Source organism: Urocampus carinirostris, chromosome 4 (genome assembly GCF_059441175.1).
Source record: "Urocampus carinirostris isolate Australia breed hairy pipefish chromosome 4, RoL_Ucar_1.0, whole genome shotgun sequence".
In the NCBI taxonomy this organism is placed as follows: Eukaryota; Metazoa; Chordata; class Actinopteri; order Syngnathiformes; family Syngnathidae; genus Urocampus; species Urocampus carinirostris.
In genome coordinates this window covers 19,036,686-19,058,171 of record NC_142352.1, presented here as the reverse complement: position 1 = coordinate 19,058,171, position 21,486 = coordinate 19,036,686, and the positions used below count along the sequence as shown (strand labels likewise).

Here is a 21,486-nt window from a genome sequence, read left to right as displayed (position 1 = left end):
AGCCAACCACCAAAACATCATGTCAGTTAGAAATGACCTTTCATGGAAAAAATGATCCATCACTAGTGAGTAATTTTCTGAACCAGTTCACGAAATACTAAGGTCTTCTTAGGGGGCTACCCGGTGCCCACAAGCACCCCGTTCCCTAAGACTAGAGTCACAATACATTTTATATTTATTTAGAAAACAACTACTATTTAAATAACTATGTAACAAAAAAGAAGATTTAGATAATTGTCGTGATTTTTCTAGCTTTATTTTTGAAAATCGTTAGGATTGAAACGATTTATTCTTTACTACAATCAGTAAATTAATTTGGCTCTAGTAGTTGCTGTTGCTCCACCATAAATCTTTTTCTCTGAAGGATGCTAGAATTTCCTACACTGATAAAAATTAAATTACGTTATTACTCTAAGTTCTTTAAATTCTTATGAGAATTACTAATCCCAAGAAAATGGATTCGATGAACCAGGCCGATGGAAATAGCACACACAATTTATTAACACAGAGAATTAATGATAGGGGGAGAAGGGGGAGGGGAAGGTGACGGAGATTATGGGAGTTACTAGCACAAAGTCCAAGTTTCTGCTATGATGGTAGTCGATTTAGGGAGATTCCCTTGTAGAAAAAAATGCTCATTTCCAAGAACCAGCAAACATGTTGTTAAATCTGAAACCGTCCTCTTACTTGTTGTTGCAGGGGGATTTGGTCTTTTACTCAAGATATTGCAACGCATGGCCCATGTGTTGAACTCGAGGCTGCAGTGCAGGCCCCCACGGCCGCGCCACGAGGCCGATGCGCAACGAGTCAGCCAGCCATGTGTGAGAAAAGAGAGCGAGCAATCGATCAGCTCCTCATTATATATGGACTAGGAACGCTTGACTAGATCATGCCTCTTTGGTTGATTAGAAAACACTCAGAAGCCTTTAAGAAAATGCACCTAAGCTAGTAGCAACCAGCACCAACCATCAAAAACTGTTGCAATGTCAAATAGTAATGGCTACAAATCATACCTGGTGGTCTCAGATATCTGAGAGGGCAGAAACTCACCAAAAATTACGCGCAAGATGCAAACACTGTTATTTAAGCTTCAGTTCAACAGCAGTGCCTGTGTTTCGGCAGCTTGACGTTCTGGATTCCTATTTAAAATATAATATTTTGCATTTTGATTGCGAATAATGATCAATTTAATGGGCAAAATTGTTCAAATGAATAATGTTTGATGTGCAAGCACTGCCACATGTCAAACCAGGAAGTAGCGAGCAAATTATATTGTAATGAAGACCTTTATCGATCTCATACATTAGCACGTGAAGTTTGAGGCATTGCCTAACTACTTAGCACAGAGGGAGCTTCCATTTCAAACATTAAGCTTTCATATTATAGTGGGGGCCACAAACTATCATCACGCGGGTTGTCAATGGCCCACAAACCGCAAATTTAATACCCCTTGCTCTACTATGTTGGAGTTGGGTAACCGATTCTAAGAGTGCGTCCAAGGACAGAGCTATTTAAAACAATTACAAGTCAAAAGATAAGCCTGGTTTTAGGTCACAAGGGTTGAACTATTTATTGCATCATGGTGCTAGAAGGATTCGTTGCACTTTTTTACAACTCGAGTATAAATTACCTTAAAAAGTTTGTGTTGGATTGATTCTGAATTCTTGCACTTTACTTCGCAGGTTACACAGCATGCAAAAGGTTGGAATGTGGGAGAATAGAATTTTCTCTGTTTGGGATAGATAGATAGATAGATAGATAGATAGATAGATAGATAGATAGATAGATAGATAGATAGATAGATAGATAGATAGATAGATAGATAGATAGATAGATAGATAGATAGATAGATAGATAGATAGATAGATAGATAGATAGATAGATAGATAGATAGATAGATAGATAGATAGATAGATAGATAGATAGATAGATAGATAGATAGATAGATAGATAGATAGATAGATAGATAGATAGATAGATAGATAGATAGATAGATAGATAGATAGATAGATAGATAGATAGATAGATAGATAGATAGATAGATAGATAGATAGATAGATAGATAGATAGATAGATAGATAGATAGATAGATAGATAGATAGATAGATAGATAGATAGATAGATAGATAGATAGATAGATAGATAGATAGATAGATAGATAGATAGATAGATAGATAGATACTTTGTTCATCCCCGAAGGGAAATTCACATTTCCAGCAGCATCCCTGAGCTGAGAACAATCGAGAACAATCGGTTCCAGATGGTGATAGTTTCAGGGGTGCTAAAGGGTCTCTGACCACTTCAAAATTGAAAACAAATGCTAAAAAACAGTGTAATATACACTTTTGGGACTCATTTAATGAGCTTTATGAATTGCAATTAAAAAATACTACCGGAGATTTTATGCATGCTACATTTAGAGGAAAAAATATTTTACTTCGAGATTTAATAGCACATATTATTAAATATATTTCTTCAGATGTCAAACACAAAACACACCGGTTATTATGTGCAACTCAATTTGTAGATTAAAATCAAATTAGCACTGTTATTAGTTAAACATGTGTCCAAATAAAATGCTCTAATAAATATTCGGAGTACTTTCTAGACTATTGAAAAAAAAAAAGAAAATCTTCAACTAATGTCCATTATTGTAGTTTTTGTCTCGTGTCGCCGAGGAAGTGTCGTCAGTGCGCACGCGCGGAAAGTCCAGCCATTGAGATTCCCCACTCCCGACCCCGTCCAACTTTTACTCTAAAATTATTAATCTGCGAATTAAAATTGATTAATCACATAGTTATTATCACCAAAAAGAATTTCCCTCAAAAAACGAACGTCCATCTTTTAGTATTTTTGCCTTGCAACCCCCAGAAAAGAAGTGTCATCAGTGCGCATGCGTGAAACGGTAAATCCAAACTCAGACAAGTTCTTCATTTCTGGATCAAAATTGATTCAATACTGAGTAATTATTAGCAAAAATTATTTCAAAAATACTGTTGAAACATTTAAGTACATTTCAGTTGCATGCAAAAAAATAAATAAAATACAATTTTCGGCTTATATCTATTTTTTTGAGTTGTTGTCTCGTGACCCTGAGAGGAAGTGTCGTCAGTGCGCACGCGCAAAACGGCGAGAAGTCGAATCCTCCGCCTAACTTTTCCCCTCTAAAGTTCTTGACCAAGAAGCGGCGTCTGATTCTCAAACCAAGAACATTATTATTTTAACACAATTATTATTTTTAAATCCCATCTCTTAATTTCTTCTTTTCAAACTAACATATAGTATTTCTAACCGTTGGATTTGTATACAAAATAGAGCCACCCAACATGTCAAAGAGTCGATGTGCAAGATGAGAGCTTTCCTATGATCGGAGTTGGGCATGATTTGGTAAGTCTCTTTCTTTTATATCAGTAAACAAATTTTTATTTTATTTGTTTTCATTTCTTGAAACCGACCTGGGTGTTTACGTTTTATTTAGTATTTGAGATTTATTTTTGTGGCGGGGAGGGAGAGCGAAAAACACGTCAGCGCGCTTTCGGAGATTATACTCTCGTAAAGCCTACTACTTTTGTAGAACACTTAAAAGTTTAATCAGGACCTTATTCATATTCTCGTCGAATTTTAGAAATATTTTGTGAATACAATTGACCATTTTTGGCCGTCAACGCCGTAAACTCATTCCGCGCCAAGTATTTCAAATAATATTTACCTGCGCGGGACGCGGGTTTCACTTCCTGTTTGGCGCGCTCCTATTGGATCGTTTGGAAAGAAAGGGCGGGAGCAGCTCCTTGATTCGACGGATAAGACGTCACTCACGGTTAACGTCAATCTTTAATACATATATTTTTTAATATATTTTTGAATCTGAGAGATGCTTTTTTGTTACTGATTAGTGCGATAAGCTACCAGCTAAATGTGCATTTCTGGTTGTAAATATTAGAAGTAGGGTTAAAATGGGCTCAGTCAACAGCTCAAATACCTTTGTGATTAACATAATAGCTCATTCTAAAAATACACTTGGGGAACATTGATACAGTAGACTCTGAATACGTCATTCAATTTTTAAGACTGAAATTACAAAAGGTAATTGTTGTGTGGAGGGGGAGAGAAACCTATGGTAAATAGCCCTGAATCCCAGACAAAACATTTAAATAACAAAAAAGTATAGAGTAAACGCTACTTGTATGCAATAAACTTGCAGATGATTAAATTATCATTATAAAAATACATGTAAAGGAAAAATGAACTTCTATTTACCTTTGGTGTGACTTGTGAGCTGATTGATTGAACTAGCGGACAGAAGCAAAGGGGAGTAGACGGCGGATGGGAATTAAAGCTGATTTGGTGAAGATTGACCTGAACTTTGAAGGGTTTTTTTTTGTTTTGTTTTTTTCCTCTACTCACCTTTTAAATAATAGTCCCGATCGTCTATTAGTTAATGCCATGCAACTTAGCAATTGTAGCGATTTGTGTGCTTCCTGTGCATTTTGTGATATCCTACAAGTGTTGTTTCCGTGGTTATCATGTTTTTGATTCTCCCTTTAGCATCACTGTGAGTCTTGGGACCCACAGCAGTGTTTCTTATAGAATAGCTTCCCAACTTCATTACAGAGCACATGAAATTCTGGACTGTGTTAGAGAAACTTAAAGCATTGTGGGAGGGAATGTAGCTAATAGCATATTGGCATTTTCATGATGCTGTGACACAAACCAAAAGAAAAGCAGCGTCTTATTTGATGTGTAAAGATAGGAGAGAAGCATCTTAAAGACTTTATTCTTTATGGTCACTAACTGAAAAGTTTAATATTTGTACTTTTTGGGGCATTTGGTTGGGAAAAATGCTGTGAATGTGGGTCCAAAAAACTGACTGTAAAAGGAAAATGACGTATCCTGGGTGTCTACTGCATAGTACGGGTATCTACAATCAAGTAGTATGACTATTTTCTTAGTGCGTGAAAATACTATTCTATTATTCTTAAATATAGTGGTAACCACTAATGCATAATTCAAGCATAAATTTTCTATTAAATTGTCACATTTTCTCTTTCATTCCTAGTGAAATGACGGCATTATAGCCTGGCCTCTTGTCAAGTCACCAGCTGGGAAATTTAGTTTATGATGGGCCCGTTCAAAACTCCTCAAAAAGCAGGCCAAACAGGGTCTGTGGATCCATGGACCCCGACTTCCAACCTCAAAATGCTCATCAGTGCTGTCAGTCCAGAAATTCGGAACCGCGAAAAGGAGCTCGGTCCTCGTTCTGGATTGGATGGGGTCCATGATAAATCACAGGTAGAGCAATTTATGTTTTAAATGTGACTTGGGGTGGGTTATAATGGCACTAATGTATCACTCTTTGTTTGTTTATTTATTTATTTTTGTCAAAAACAAGGTTTTTTTTATCTGCTCACAGTGCTCTAAAAATTTGACCCTTTCTGACTGTTTTCTTTTCATGTTTTACTTAAATATGACATTTTATGAAATTTGTTTACTTTCTGGACAAGGTTTAATTTAAATAGTGCGAATACATAAAACTTTTACTTTATAGAAACAATTAAGCTCAAAATAGACTATTAAAACTGGGTTGTGTTTAGCCCATCCAAATTTTAAAGTTTTCTCAATGCACATACACTAGCATTAGCTGCTGTGTCCACAATGCTAGCATTAATAGTCAAACTGGATAAATGTATCAAATTATTTAGCATTAAGTGCTAAAGTGATGCTAACCACCCAGCGCTGCACGGCAGACTATTGATCATCATTTTAGACATGATTTAAACTACAAATGGACGCCCAAATTTGGGTTAGCGCGATTTGGCCCCCAAATAGTCTTCCGAGTTTCTTGAAAATTTCAATTTTTAATTTATTCTTTTTACTTTTTCCTTCTTTTACATTTTTGGGTGTATTTTAAAAAAAAATTATACCAGTATTTGCTAGGTGGTTGGTGCCGAAAGAAAAGCTAGCCACCAAATGAGGCTAATGCTGCTAGCAGATGCGTGAGCAAGAATATCCTCCAATTCCAGTCCGATGTCTGCTGGATTAGAATAGGATTTGTCCCAGAGATCTTTTTTTCCCACACCACAAAATCTTGTTTAAATTTTTCACAATTTAATATTGTCTTAATTGCATGCTTGTTATTGCATTTATCCCTCCTAGGATGTTGAAAACGGAGATGATTCGGAAAGGATGTTAAGCAGAAAAGAGAAGAGTTTGGGTTTGCTCTGCCATAAATTCTTGGCCCGCTGTCCTGATTGGCCGGATGTCGCTACCAACAACGAAATCTGCCTGGATGACGTGGCCACTGAACTCAGTATGTCAGACCGTTTTGTTTACATTCAACTCATAGTCCCATGAATTAGACGCCCGGGATATGGTATTAATCTATTCTGTGGTGTGTATTATAAGGCAAAACTGTCCAACGGTAGAAGATATGAGTATATGGTAATTAGCTAATCCTATTCCAAATCTTGGGAACCCCGGGTAAAAACACTAAAATAACAAAATAGTTTATACATGATTCGTACGGGTGCTAGAAATCCTTGAAAATCCATGAATCTTAACTCATTCAATGCCATAATGTGTAAATACGTTTTCAGAAGCATTATCCCTGAGTGTCAAAAAGTAAAAACATGTTTTTTTTTTTGTTTTTTTTTTTAAACTATTCTAAAGGTTTTGGCGCAGCCCTTCAGTGTGTATCAAGCCTCTGGGATCAATTTCACTGTTATAACTCACCACTAGGTGGCCGGTGTGGCTTTGATCAGATTTTTGTCTGTATCAATTAGGGTTTTTTTTATGGGCCATGCATAAAAAGAATGTAGTGTTTTCCAGTGGAAAATTGTAATGAGAAGAACTTCCTGTCACTGAAAATGTAAGCTATATATTATTGTCATATTACCCGACACCTATATAGAGAGAGATTTGCCTCAAAAATATTTACACACATGGTTTAAATCCACAAATATATTCACAATTTACTCAAGATCTAAAAGAATTATGTCTTGGCAAATGCACATGCAATAATAGAAATTGCATATGTAATCGCAGATATGTTTGTGGATCTGCAAAATACATGATTCAGGCCAGATTTGGTCATTTAAGGTGCCTGAATTTGGCGATGAAACTAGTGTATAAACCCTGTTTATAGTAAGGACTATATTTATGTCGTCTACATGTCAAGTCATATTTATTTGTAAAGCCCTTGAAAACAAAAAGGCCTGAAGGGCTACACAAATCACTATTAAAACAATTCCTGATCTGAAACTCACAATAGGGGAAAAAAACTCCACAAGAAACCTCAGCACAGGGAAAATATAAAAACCTTGAACAAGGTAATCCCCAAATGATCAAATAACATAAATATACATGAAAAATAAAAATTACACTTGAATTACCTTTAAGGTGGGGTGATTTGGGCTGGTACAGCGGAGTGTATGGGTGGATGTTGATGGAAAGGAGACAATAGATTAAAATTAAAACTTTCAATTGTGGGGATTGTTATGCCCTTCGAAGATTATCGCAAGCCTCCTTAACATGGTTATCATGTTTTTGTTTCTCCCTCTAGTGTCACTGCAAGTTTCGGGACACATAGCAAAACAAATAAATTTGTTACACAAGATTTTGGACTTAACAAAGAGAGAGAAACGTAGCATTGTAGGGGCGGGTTCTACCAATATTTTTTTCAGATGACATCAATCAATAATGGGCGGGCATCTTAGAGATGTATGACGATCTTCACTTGCTCAGTTATATGCTTGAAAATTGCAAGAAATGAAATATGTCCATAATTCTGTCGTATAGTGGAGAAATGGCCATAACGAGGGGCAGAAAATACATAGTATTCCACATTGTAAGCTCGGGACGCTGTAACCTAGGGTCTGCTTTAGTATCCTTTTTACGCATCATGGCTATTCTTTTATTTTCTTAGATGTGGAACGGCGCCGCATTTACGATATCATGAATGTCCTGGAAAGCCTCCACATGGTGAGCCGTTCGGCCAAAAACCGTTACATGTGGCACGGTCGCACCAACTTGGCCCAGACCTTGGCCGTCCTCAAGCAAGTCGGTCGCCAGCAACGCTACTGTCGGCAGATGCAGCAAATCCGCCAGCAGCTCCTGGAAAGGGATCGGGACTCCGGTGACGAGGACAAGGAGAACCGAGACTCGGCGCCCTCGAAAAACTCTAGGGATACGCAGAAGGAGCTCTTTTTTGTGGAGCTTCCGGGGGTGGAGTTTAAAGCAGGTGAGCCTTTGAGACATTTTCTCCTTTTTTCCTTTTTTTTTTTTCCTTTTTTTTTCTAAATCTTTCATTTAAATATATTTATATTTGTTTGAATTATAAAGATTTAGAGAAATTTATCAATTGTCTTTTATAGGAATTCACTGCTTCATTTTCATGGCAACATCGTGTGACCACAATAATGGAACTATTGGGGTCAACTTGGTCTTAAATTTGATTTTCTTAGGCAATAAAAATAATCTCAAAGTATTACATTTAACTTGCCCTAAGCTGTAGGGACCCTGATGTAAATTGCAGGGATCAGAATTTTCCGCGGATTTCCGCTGTTTTTGAACCCCAAAGGCATTCCGACTTTTTCACTTTTTCTCTTGCGTAGCAAACAAATTCAAAATCCGACTGTCTCACTCTTTCCTTTATTGCTCTGGCGCACCCTGGCGGCCGTTAGAAAAATTGGCCGCGTTGTTGCTCAAGCTGCAGGGACTGAACTGCATTTGAACTTATCTTGCAGTATTTACAAAAAAATCAGTTATTTGGGCAAATTATTTTAATCTTCTAAAAATGTTACTTAAATGATAAATATAAGCATGGTTTTGGACAAGTAAATTGCCTAAAACCCTGGAGCTTGGGGGGGGGGGCTCCGCCCTGCTTTATTCCTGGACCCTGGCTATTTCAGCTGAAAATGAAAATCTCCATTCTGATCCCTGAAATTGGGTCATGTTGTACAAAATACTGTTTATTTTATTGCCCGAAAAAATCGGGTCTATGTGATGATATTTGTAAATGTTTACTGTAATAATCTCTGTTTCTGTTTTTATTTTTTTCTCATAGCAAAATTTCCCCTTTTCAAAAACAAAATACATATGAAATTTTTATTAAAAATAAATTAAAATACAAAATTAAAGTTAGAGAAAAAAGTAATTCTATCCCCCAAAAAATAAGTATAATTTTTCCAATGCAAGATATTTCTTTATTATATTTTTTATTTCACTGCAATTAACATGTTGGGGAAACAAAAAAATATGGTCAGATGTAATAAAACCCCCAAACATTGGGTTGTACGTATGTAAAGGCAAAAAAGTATACAAATTTTAAAAAAGGCATGTGACAAAAAAGTAAGAAACAAAAAGCAAGCAATGTTTTTCGTACATTATTTTCTCAACTGAAAACGGTTTTATTTTATAAGGTTAAAAATAAAAAAAAATCTTAACTCATCACTTTTTTTTCTTTAATTTTTCTTACTCTTCTTCATCTCATAAATATAATTTTAAATAGATTTTGCATATAGGTTATGATTGTAGTTTAGTTGTTGTTTTTTATAATGTATAAAAAATTATCTTCAATGGCTGATACTCAAAGCCTTGTTCAATTTACCTTATTTGATTAAATAATTATTTTTGGCTCCAAATAAAATCTAATACTTAAACTGAGTAAAATGATCTACCATTTTTCCAATCTTGCTCATATGAATCATAAATGGTGTTCCCAGATAAACAAGTGAATTGTTTTCAATTAATGCCCCAGTTTGTAATTTATAGTGGTCTTTCGTGGTGTCAAAATCTTTCATTTAGATAAAAAACAATTAGTCCAAACAATAAGCAAAAACACATGTACTGTCTCATAAACATTATTGTTTTGAAGACTCGTGGGTTTCGGAATGTATGATTATATTACACGACTTGTAAAAGCTGAAATTTTTGGCAGTCTTACTACTCCAGAAGCCTGAATGCAAAGGTAGCTTGTCCCAGTGGTGCATTTAGTACTTAACAGCCACTTACGTTCCACAGTTAAGCGCTGCATGTGATGGTCGCTGAATCCCATGATTCAGTCACCTTCTACTTTGTTCTCCACTGTGTCCTTTTCTAGCCACTCATGGAAGCCATTTTATGATTAACACGTTACAACCTTTTTCCGGTTGTCCCCAGCTTCTGTCAACAGTCGAAAGGACAAATCTCTGCGAGTGATGAGCCAAAAGTTTGTCATGCTCTTCCTGGTTTCGAACCCTCCCGTGGTCAGTCTGGACGTGGCCGCCAAGATCCTGATCGGAGAAGACCCAAGCGCAGATCAGGATACAAATAAATTCAAAAGTAAGTGCCGATTGGTTAAAATGAAATGAACAATCAAATATGAATTTGCCATATGGCAATTTTCCTTGACAGCTAAAGTGCGGCGACTTTACGACATTGCTAATGTGCTGCGGAGTTTGAAACTGATCGAAAAGGTCCACGTGACGGAAGAGAGGGGGAAGAAGCCGGCATTTGAGTGGGTCGGCCCTAATGATTTGCCTCAAGTCAAAGGTATGAAATAGACGGCTTCATTACAGCCGGCAGTCAGATTTTTGTTATTTTTTGTCGGCGGGTATTTACCATGACCACTGAGAATTTTTAATTTTGTGTAAAATTAGGGGTTTGTATGGCTACTCGACATCCTTAAATGCTTTGGTTTAAATGTTTTGATTTCACGGATTGAAAAGTGCTAGAATTTTGGGTGAAGTACTTGTAAATGCTTGAAATTGTTGCAATGTTTCTCAATGAGTCTGCTTAAAAAAGATGCCGACACTGCTATCTGGTGGCTTTGCTTTTCAGTCGCTTTTACTCTTCCCTCGTTATTAACGGCAACTGGTATTCGTTTGTATGGCATTGTCCCGTAAGGAGTCATTGCCCCCTATGGGTCGTGCCTAAGAGGACTTGTGCATGCTCCACCTAAACAAGGTGCTATAAAATGTATATTGCTGCAAGGATTACGTGTCAATTGTTGATATTTGTTATGGGCCATTCAAAAAAATGTAGGTAGCGTTTCCCAGGGGTAAATTTTAATGGGAAGAATTTTCTGCAACTGTAAATGTAAGCTATATATTACTGTAGTTTTTACCTGACATCTGTCCGGGGAGACATTTGTCTCAAATGAATATATTCAGGATTTACTTTAAATATAAAAATTATGTCTTGATAAATGCGCACACAAGATAAAAAAAAATCACATATGTAAGTCATTTTTACCCAACACCTATATGAGGAGAGATTTCTCTCAAAAACAAATATGTTTGTGATCAACTTAAGATCTAAAATTCATATCTTGCTTGATAAAAATGGCACTCGAAAAGGTAAAATCACATAGTCGATATTTTTGTCGGTCTGCAAAATACGAGTTTCAAACCAGATTTGTCCTTATAATGGCACTGGAGGAACTGGAACAATGGCTATGAAAGTCCTTAAAGTGCATGAATTTGTCCTTGAAAAAGGTGCATGAACCCTGCATATTATCTGTTATTATCTTTAGTTTTTAGTCATTTTGGTTACTATTGTTTTCGACAAGTTACAACTGCCATGGAAAGCAAGCCCCAAGTTTGATATATCTGATGAAATTCAAGAAATACGCATTTAGTAAAAAAAAAATATGATGGCTTCCAAAAATCCGTCAATACAACTCAAACACAAAACAACAACAAACACTGATTTACAGATTTACACTTTTGAAGCCCACAAATTGATGAAATAACATTTTTGAAACTATTAGTATAAATATGTTATAAAATAGACTTGTTATTTATTGAAACCCTCAGAAAGAAAGAGGGAACTACAAAAAGAGTAATTAGTAAACTAGACTTTAGAGGTCCAAGGTTTGATCAAGCAAATTCTTCTTTAAATATTATTATTCATTATAATAATTCCCCCCGATTACTTAAAATATATATACATATATATTTATGATAATACATTGTATTGTATTTGAATTATCTTATAATTTTTAGAAAATATGATTTATAATAAAATAGCATAATTAATAAACAATTATCATATATGAGCCATTTATTACTGTTATTAATAAAAAAAAAATATATATATATATAAATCATTCCTTTAAAATCCCTTTAAAGAGGCTCCCAGTTACACTACTGTAAGTTTAAAGAAACAGTTTAGATATTTTTTAATAATCATACACTTAATACTTTATATACTCATACTAATCCATAAAGGATAAAATATTTTTTACTAATGTATTCATTTTGGAGATTTTTATGAACAAACCCTTATTTACATCATTATTGGCCAATCCTTGTTCTTTTTAATCTACATAATCTTTTGGGTCTTTGGTATTGAATTAATAAATAAATCAATTTTAAAAAGAGAAACAAAACAGAAAAACTTAACACAAGTACACTATTCGGACGGCAGCTCCCTTTTTTCTTTACTTGCGCTCCACAAAATGTTTTCGATTTGTCCTGCACGACATGTCATAGTATTAGTGGTAAAGAAAAGATTGACTTTTAAACATGACAGAAAACTGTAGTTATATCTCCTGTTGAATTACCCTTTTTTTTTTTGCTTCAGATGTGACAATCGGAACCTCAATGTGCCCACCAAGTAAAATGAAAGTCCAGGAGTCCCGCCCCTCTGTGGAAAACTGTGCCAAAAACCTTTTTTCATCACCGCCTGGCGGTAAGCGAAGCTTCACGAGACACCCTTCCCTCGTCAAGCTCGCCAAAAGTATTCAGGAAGACCGGCGCAAGATCAGCTCGGCCCCAAGTAGTCCTGCTAAGAGTGTCACTGGTGAGATTCTTTTGATTATAAAATGAAATAATCTGCATTTATATAGAGCTTTTCAAGTCAATGACTTCCCAAAGCACTTTACAATGTGCTTCACATATCCTAATAGCGGCCGTGCAGTCATGTAAGGCGCTAACCTGCTTATTGGGGGTAATAGGGGTTCTGCGTCTTACCCAAGGACACTTCGACATGTAACACGGAGGAGCCAGGATTCGGACTGCGATCTCTTGATCCCAAGACGTGCGCTCTACCTCCTGAGCTACTGCCGACCATATTATAGCCACTCGATTAGCCCAAATCCCACATTGAGCCGTGACTAACCAGCAGAAGATACTTTTGGTCAGAAGGTTTGCCAGTTCGGCCTGCCTGTAATCAAACGCACAGAGACTGTGATCCATTATCCCAGGTCAACTTTCGCTGATAGCAGAGGCCAGTAGAACAATCTTTTTTCTGTTCAGGGCGCTATAACAAGCCATTGTGGCCTAAAATCAACTGGACTGTTTTGGCCGCGATCCATTATCCCCAGTTGACTATAGCTGCTAGCAGAGATGGCAGGGTGCATGTTAAAAATTTGCTGATGGGGTTATTGTGCGGATTTTTAGACATTGTGGTGGTTTAGGTCCTCAACTGTGAGAAATAAGGCGTTGCAGTGTTATGGTAAAAGGTCTGCATTTACCTAGGGCTTTACAATGTGCTTCAAAATTAAACAATTTACTCGCACACTGATAGCCAGAAGCTACCTGCCTATCAAGGGGTTCAGTGTCTTTCCCAAGGACACTGTAACATTCAACCCGGAGGAGCCGGGAATCAAAACTGCAACCTATTTGTACCAAGACAAGCGCTCTACCTCCTGAGCTAATCCCAATTGATATCTAATGTGCATTTTTCTTTTTTCTTTCCCCCTAAGCTGACGACTTCCCCAGCAAAATGGACCAACTGGCTGCCATTTGCAAGTTTCAGCTTGATCAGGAGTCAGCGTAAGTTTCACTGCATATATTTGACTTAAGAAAATATTGACACTGGCGGGGTCATGTACATAAGAAAATTCGAATTTTGTAATAAAGTTCCTTTTTTTTTCCTGTAACGCAATTTAAAAACGTTTTACATTCTGGATTCACTACAAATTAACTAAGTATTAAAGTTTGTTTATTGCTTTAACATTGCTGATTATGTCAGGAACTCGTATCCCTTATCGAGATCTTAAAGTATAATAAAAAGTATAGTGGTATGCTGTAATCGGATTAAAAATCAAGCTTCTGCCAGTTCTCTGCTGCTCTTTGTTATTTATCATATTTGCATCTGCTGTGTTCCAGAGGCAAATCTCCAAAAGCGGTTCTAGCTGCGGCAACCTGTAGTCCGCCCCAGGCACGGCCTCAGACTCCAAATGGGGAATCCAAAGAAAACCATGTTCTGGGTGTTTCGTTCGCTTCTCAGCCCTTAGGCGTTTCATTGGCCCCGACGCAGTGCTCCCCCCTTATCCCCGTCATCCTACCACAGCAGCCAGGCGGCGGTCCGCTGGCCGTCTATTTCCACCCTTCGGCGCTTGGGGCCAAACCTATGAACAGACCCAAGCCCACCAGTTCTGCGGTCCGATCCATGACTTTTGAGGAAAAGACTGGGCAGAGCCCGACTGCCGTGGATGGGAGCCCCCTGCTGGGGAAACGCTTGTGCTTGGACCTGGCTGCTGAAAGCAGTCCCTCAAAAACCAAACGGATGGACCCTGGTCTCAAGGTAAACTACATTTTTGTGTTAAAATACTCTGAGAGCTGTTTATATCACCGCAAAGATGTGCCGTTACTGCAATACCTTATTTAGCTCGGTTAATTGCGACCAGAAGCCTCCTGCGATATTAAGTAGAAACCCATCCCATTCGCCCCCAAGCCACTATTTTTGATTTGCACTTTGCCGGTCCTCTCTCGCAATAATAGTCCAGCGGGGATAATGGATTGCAGCTGCAGGGTCACAGTGCATTTTAGGATGGAACTGAACGGGGGAGGGGCTTCTTTTGGCACAACACAGACCAGCATAAAAGAGTATTTAAAAAACAGAGGTAGAAAACCCATGTTTGGTTGTGGTTTATTAAAGTATTGATCAGCTTCCTCCACTTGCGAACTTTCAATTCATTAATCTTCAATTCTCCCGCCGTTGCTCGGTTTCCATTTTCTCATGCGTAGCGTAGAAATCCACACACCCATTGCAGCTGAAAACTCTGAGAGCATTCGATAGAGATAAAGGGAGGTTATGGATTTAATCAATATTTGGAGGGACAATTATCTGCAGCCTCCGGTAGCACAATAACTTTCAAATGACTAAATTTGCTACAGCATTAGCATCCATGAGCACTTCCGCTAACAATGTATTGCTTGTCCCGTCAAGTGGGATATGATGGCAAACAAACAAGGGACGCTTAAAAGTCACAGGAGGCGCATAGGAGTATTATTTAGTTGGAAATGTGAACAATCTCATTACGTATAACACAATTTTGAAAAATTGAAAAGTTTTGCTTGGTTTCTGCTAACTCTTGCTTTATAGTCCAGAGCGCAACATATATGAAAGTAATTCATTCACCTATGTTTTGAAGGTGCACTTCATAATTTGGTACACCAGATAGTCCAGAAAATACGGTGTTTTCCCGCAGCATCGTTACTAATAACACATTTTCAAACATTGAAAACATTTTGTTCTGCTTTATATTCTGGTGCGCTCTGTATATAAAACTATTTCTCTATTATGTTTTTAGAGCTTGTGCTTTATAATCTTGTAGTCAAAAAATTACGGTACTTTTCCCTAGAGACATTACACAAAAAACAAAATAGTTTTGCTTTCTTTACCTAAATGAATGCATAAACCCAGTGTAAAATAATATTGACGGTAAAATACGTCTTCGGCATTGAAGCAGACAATGCAAAAACTAGCATTTCCTAACTTTGCATTTCTCACCATCAATAAGTGCGCCGTCCCCCAAGCTCGTCCGAAGACCCTCCGCAGCAGCCAGCTCTCCAGTCGGCCTTCCCCCCGCGCCCTCCATTTGGACCCAGAGTTCATCAACACGCCTGGTGGTGGCGCCGTCGCGCAGACACTTGAGGAAAACCTGGAAAATTTCCTGGACAATGACAACAAGGCAGTAACTCCAGAGGCGGGCTTAACACCCGTTAGGGTCGCCCCGCTAACGCCACGACAACTTGGCACCGAAGTAACTGACATTGCTGCAGAAAAGTGGTTGAAATCAAATGATTCATTTCAATTTCTCTTCCCGTTTTAGACATTAGTCCCGGCAGGTTACCTGATCCCGTTGTCCCAGCAAGCCATGGTCGCTTACAAGGACAATCAGGGATCGGCAGGGGACGCCAACAAACCCGCCACTCCCACTTACGTCTACCGAACGCCTACTGCCGGTAAATGGATGACATTTTAGAAAGAAACCTGACATTGTTTTACATATTTTAAATTAATTCGTGAAATTGACCTTACTTGAATATCAGAATGTTCCTATTTATTTTTTTAATTATGGTATTTTGATGTATTTCAATATTTTTGCGGCATGATTAGAAGAATACAATAATTGAATCCGCTGATTTATTTAGACAATTTACAATAATTTTGTGACGAAGGATAAGACAGATAGAATATGCCACATTTATTTTCACCCTTCTTATAGTCACAAAAACGTTTTTTAAAAAATAAATAATACAGAAAAACATATGCTGTAACAGGAAAACACTTATGGACCCCGAAGAAGAAATCTGGCTTCCTCTTTCTAGTTCGTGTGTAAACATTCTATCCTGTACCTCCAGTGCGCAAAGAATCTTTGACATTTTTATTGTTTAATATCTCGTGCATCCAATCAATATAGTTGGTGTAAAGTGCAAGGAAGAGGTGAGCCGTTTCTTTTGAAATGAAAGTGGAATAAGAAAGATTGATGCGGTTGATAAAATGGTTGGATCGCTTTTTGGGGGGGGGTACTTTCTACCACGGAGGAGGAAGTTGCCTTACTCTTCCACAACTAAGTTAAAATTAACTTTATTTGTTTTCATAGAGCATATTATTTTATTAAATGTTACTTTTTAATAATAAAAAAAATACAGGTTACCTATACAAGCCTTAAACATACTTTATAAACCTTAAACATACAAAATATAGCACTTAACTTACGAAAGATCTTCTGGAACCTGTCTCGTTTGTAAGTAGGGCAGCATCTGTATGCAAAAATTCTTATTTTTTTCCGCCCCAAGTATATGCATTTCCTAAATGCACTTGAATAAACTGTTTTGATCTTTTTGGGGGTTTTAGTTAATGTTAGTACTGTATTTGAAACAGGCCTTTTCTTACTTTCGCCATTTACCTGCTACACTAATAAAAAAAAACTGTCATGACGAGCATGAAATCTCTCCCCCATTATGTGTTGCGCTTCCTGAACTGCGTTGTCAAAAGTAGGATTAAAGCAGATAAGATTGTGAGATTTTTTTTATAAAGCCTCTTAGAACTGAGTTGGGTATTCAACACATACTTAATAGAGAAAATTCTTTAAACTTTTTAAGGGCACCTCATACTGCACACCGCACCATTTAAACTAAACTCTTGAATTCTAACATTACATTTATATTCAATCCACTTTTCAAAGAGACTATGGATGAAATGAATTAAGCGAATGAATTTAATTAATTGCCTAGCAAGGGCAAAATTATCTGACATTTTGGTTGTTGTCGTGCACATGCATATAATTTGTTCTGAGGTGATTAAAAAAATGAAAGCATGGTTCTTTTTTCCTCTAACAGGTTCTAGACCACCCCCAGTCCAGGAAGTGACCCCTACAGGCTTCCGTCTCATGGGAACGGCCTCCTGCACCCCTCCTCACCTGATCCATCCGGCCCAACGGAACGTCAGCCCCAGTCCCGCTATCCTCAACTTCACCCTGCAGAACTTGGGTCTGATTTCCGGTTCCGGTCCTGGTAATGCCTTGGCCTCGCCACAGACCCCCGAGAGGTCCGGGGCCGTGCTCAGCCCCCTGGCCCTGCAGCAGAAGGGGGTGGTCTTCATCAAGCCTGTGCCAATGCAGCACTCTCCCGTGGCTCTCATCAGTATTCAACAGGTACCAGCAAGTGTTTGTGGGCCCTCCAACAAGGATACAGTCCAGTGGAGCTTCTTTAAATTCTTGGCGGTGGTCTAGGAGTAAAAATAACAAGGCTGCTGTTAAGACCCCTTCTTACTTGGCTCATGATTATAAACAAAACGATCCAGTTTGATATCAATATGATCCGCTAAGCTAGAGTCTGAATGTCACAGTCTATTCTTTGTCCTCTTTTTATGCTTTGGATTAATTTGGTCTTTTCTGTGTTTAGAAAAGGACAAACCGTATTTTGATTGTTTGCTTTGGTGATTATTTCTCAAACTAAAGCAAGGGGGCTTTTTAGGGACCCTAACGAAATTCAGAAAGGTCCTCTTAGAGCAAGGGTCACCTACCTTTTAGAAGCTGAGAGCTACTTTTTGTTACTGATTGGCGTGAAAAGCTACCAATTTGAAAGTCATTTTTTAATAAATCATCAAGTTGTTACTATGTTATTACCAGGTTGTAATCAGGAAGTAACCTTGAAATAGACTTAGTCAACAAAAAAAATATGCAAGTTAGAAATATCATTTCTTAGAAAATCGCCATGAACCATCACAGATGGGATGTTTTCAGAGTCTTTCCGCGGGCTACTTTTAGGGTTTTATGTTATGTTTATGAGTGTTACAGGCATGTTATTTTATTTTTAACAAATCCCTTTTTTTTCGATTTAAGAATATAATAATGCACAATTCACAGACAAGAAGATAATATTTTTATTCAGGGTTCAAATTTAGCTGATGGAAAAAAACAGATACCTGTAGCTTCTGTTCAACTTGTTTTAATGCCAAAATTAACTAGTTACTAATCAACGTATTAATGAGTGCCAGGGTTAAGTATTTGAAATTAAACTTAGAAATCATAAGATCACGGGTAGAAATCGATTAAATTTTCCAATATTCAATTACAGACAAGATGAATTAATCAAATTCATTTGATTAATTGTCCGGCCCAGGATTATTTATTGAATTTTATCAATTGCCCATCCTTGGGTCATTAATCTAATTACTTTGATTAATTTTCAAGCCCTGGGATTACAATTAATCCAATTTGATTAATTGCTCAGTCCTGGGTCGTTAATCAAATCAACTTCATTGAAAGTCCCCACACCCGAGAGACTCCTGAACATTATTTACAGAAAAAGAATGAATAAATTAACAAATAGCCTTGCACAGTATATTATACATGAGACAAAGTTAAAGGTCTGGTGTGAAGTCCAGGTGGAATATACAACATGTAATTACATCAGGTAGGTAAATCAATCTGGGAGGTCAGCGGAATTCATTTTCCTAACATATTAAAGGAAACCAGAACCAATTGAGTAGAACATATTAACAGAATCCTTAAATGTTTTCTAAATGTAAGTACTGTAAGGTAGATTTGAGCGATTGTATGAGGAAGATGTAAGACCTTGGGCCGAAATTCGGGTCGGTCGGGCTTCTCCCTCGCCGTTTTTTCATTATTTTTTTCCCTCGGTGGAAGATCTACACAGCATGCACTTACTTTTACTCAAGTAATTATTTAGGTAAAGAACATGCTTACCAAACTATCAGTTTAACCCCAAATCACTCAATTCAAATACATTTTCCTCCTCAGTGTTGGGGTAAAAGACACACAGCTTCCTCCTTTCACCTCCTTCATGTCAAACGTCATTTCTGCTCCTTGCCAATAGTTTAACAGCTTAACACTATCGTTCTGCTTCTTGGGAAAATCTTTCCCTATTTGTAATCTGCATAATTTGATTTTCTTTTCAGTGCCATTTTGTTCAGTTTCACTTTCGTAGGCCGCACGTTGCGGAAATGCGCACTTGGGTGCCAAATTGTGCACACTTGATTTGAGAGACTCGGCCTCAAGTAAAGCCCAAGCTGCGTCGTTCAGACAAAACGCATATTTCTGTGCTGGAATACACACGGCCGGAGTAAAGCTTCGTGTTTACTCGTTTATCAAATCAAGTTAATCTGTCGGCTTTGGGCGGATTCGGGTTTATCTACCCACCACCATCAGTTCCTGGACCATGTCCTGAATTGAGAGCCTGAGGTCAGAGAAAGCTCCTCAACTATGATGGTATGATGTCTGCTGTGTCCCCCCGTCAATTTGAGGAAGAGAGTTCACAAAAAGAGTCCTGCAATTCCAGCGTGTCAGTTACACTTTCTCAAGTGTCGAGGGATTGAAGTCTTAAAGCAGTGTAAATATTTAAAATATCTAAAGATCCAAAAACTACGAATTTCCTGTATATGATTCGATTTTAAACACTTTCAGAGTTCGTGTTAGTGGTTTACCTACTTAGTTCCCTTATACAAAGTGAGCACACCTAGATATGTTTATTTCACTGATTTGTTCGGCTAGAAGTGAGTCCAACTCTGATTGTAATAGTAATAGCTCCTTATGTATGTTAGCGTTCGGTGTTGTGCCATATATATCATCTAGTTGCCCGATACAACGTGTTAATACCAGGCTTCCCCAACATCTTAAAAAATTTTAAGTCTTAAATTTAAATAACTGCAAATGAATGCATTAAAAATGTCTTAAATTTTGTCTACAAGTCTCAAATTTAACTCTCAAATGTCTTTAATTTTCCCTGTCTTGGCTGCGTGAGTCATTTTTCTAAGTCATCGAACTGCACCGCCATGGGTCAATTATCAGTTACTCTGATAAATTGCACAGACCTGGTTGATTAATCAAATTAAGTTGATTAATTTGCAATTAATTTAATTTTTTAGCATAATAATTTTGAGTCATTTCAGCTTGAAAATAAAACTGCTCAAAAAAGTGTCCATCTTATTTAATCCAAATATGCTCATAATGAAAGTTCAGTAGCAAATCAAGCTAATCCATTTATGTCTTTTTCTGTTTTTGTTTAAGCCCTTGATGAGCACCCCCAAAGGAACGGGCCTCCCACAGCAGAGCTTCTTCCACACTCCGGGCCCCCTGTCCCCCCTGGCGACGGGCTCCCCCAGCAGCCATTTGGCTCCCAAAACTGTTTACATCCCCCAGAGGAAACTCGAAGTCAACACTGGAGAAACAATCTGATTTGTTGTGTGTGATGTTAAACCTGTGGATGTGTCGGGATGAATAGGGTTGATCATTTCTTCATGTGCAAACGAGATTCAATGCCAGTAAGAAATCAATTTTTTTTCTTCATTTTGGGTGTGAACGTCAATCTCACGTGGGCGATTCGATTGGAAATTTTTAAACTGAATCTGATAGTTGTTTTTCCCGCGTTCAGGCAAAACTTGTTAACTTTTATTCCAAAGTCATATTTAAAAAAGGTAACGAAAAAACCTTTTGTGCAAATGAACGTGGTTATGAAAACTTATTTTCACAATGGAATTGAGGAATTGAATGTTTGTCTTGAATTCTATGTAAACCGAATCCAGCGTTTTGATGAGTTGTTTAATTTATAGATAACGTGATTTCTGATGTCTTGCTTTATATAAAATGATAAATAATATGTAAAGCATTAAAAGATATTCTAAAGTCATGTGGTGGTATTTGGATTATTTGCATGAGATGTTTATTTTGATTTTTCTTTTTCTGTTTTTCCAAACAAATTGGGGGTTTCTAGTTCTGTCAAAGTACCATTGTATTCAGGTTAAATGTGTTAT

At 37.4% G+C, this 21,486-nt stretch overlaps 1 protein-coding gene across 1 annotated transcript; it reads left to right on the top strand.

Annotated features, from left to right (window-relative positions):
- Window positions 1-3,110: 3,110 nt before the first annotated feature.
- Window positions 3,111-21,362, top strand: e2f8 (E2F transcription factor 8). The gene is made up of 13 exons (XM_088333197.1): window positions 3,111-3,387; window positions 5,057-5,289; window positions 6,154-6,307; window positions 7,922-8,236; window positions 10,156-10,317; window positions 10,390-10,527; window positions 12,562-12,780; window positions 13,685-13,754; window positions 14,091-14,508; window positions 15,728-15,970; window positions 16,040-16,172; window positions 17,553-17,866; window positions 20,744-21,362. Exons 2-13 carry the CDS (start codon window positions 5,116-5,118, stop codon window positions 20,909-20,911), a joined length of 2,508 nt encoding a protein of 835 aa, XP_088189323.1. The 5' UTR covers window positions 3,111-3,387; window positions 5,057-5,115; the 3' UTR covers window positions 20,912-21,362.
- The last annotated feature ends 124 nt before the right edge of the window (window positions 21,363-21,486 follow it).

What these genes read in the sequence shown, in the direction of transcription:
- e2f8 (XM_088333197.1), top strand. Translation starts at nt 5,116, where the DNA reads ATGATGGGCCCGTTCAAAACTCCTCAAAAAGCAGGCCAAACAGGGTCT. An exon ending in GGGGGTGGAGTTTAAAGCAG is followed by an intron (nt 8,237 to 10,155) that starts GTGAGCCTTTGA and finishes GGTTGTCCCCAG; the next exon opens with CTTCTGTCAACAGTCGAAAG. An exon ending in GGATGGACCCTGGTCTCAAG is followed by an intron (nt 14,509 to 15,727) that starts GTAAACTACATT and finishes ACCATCAATAAG; the next exon opens with TGCGCCGTCCCCCAAGCTCG.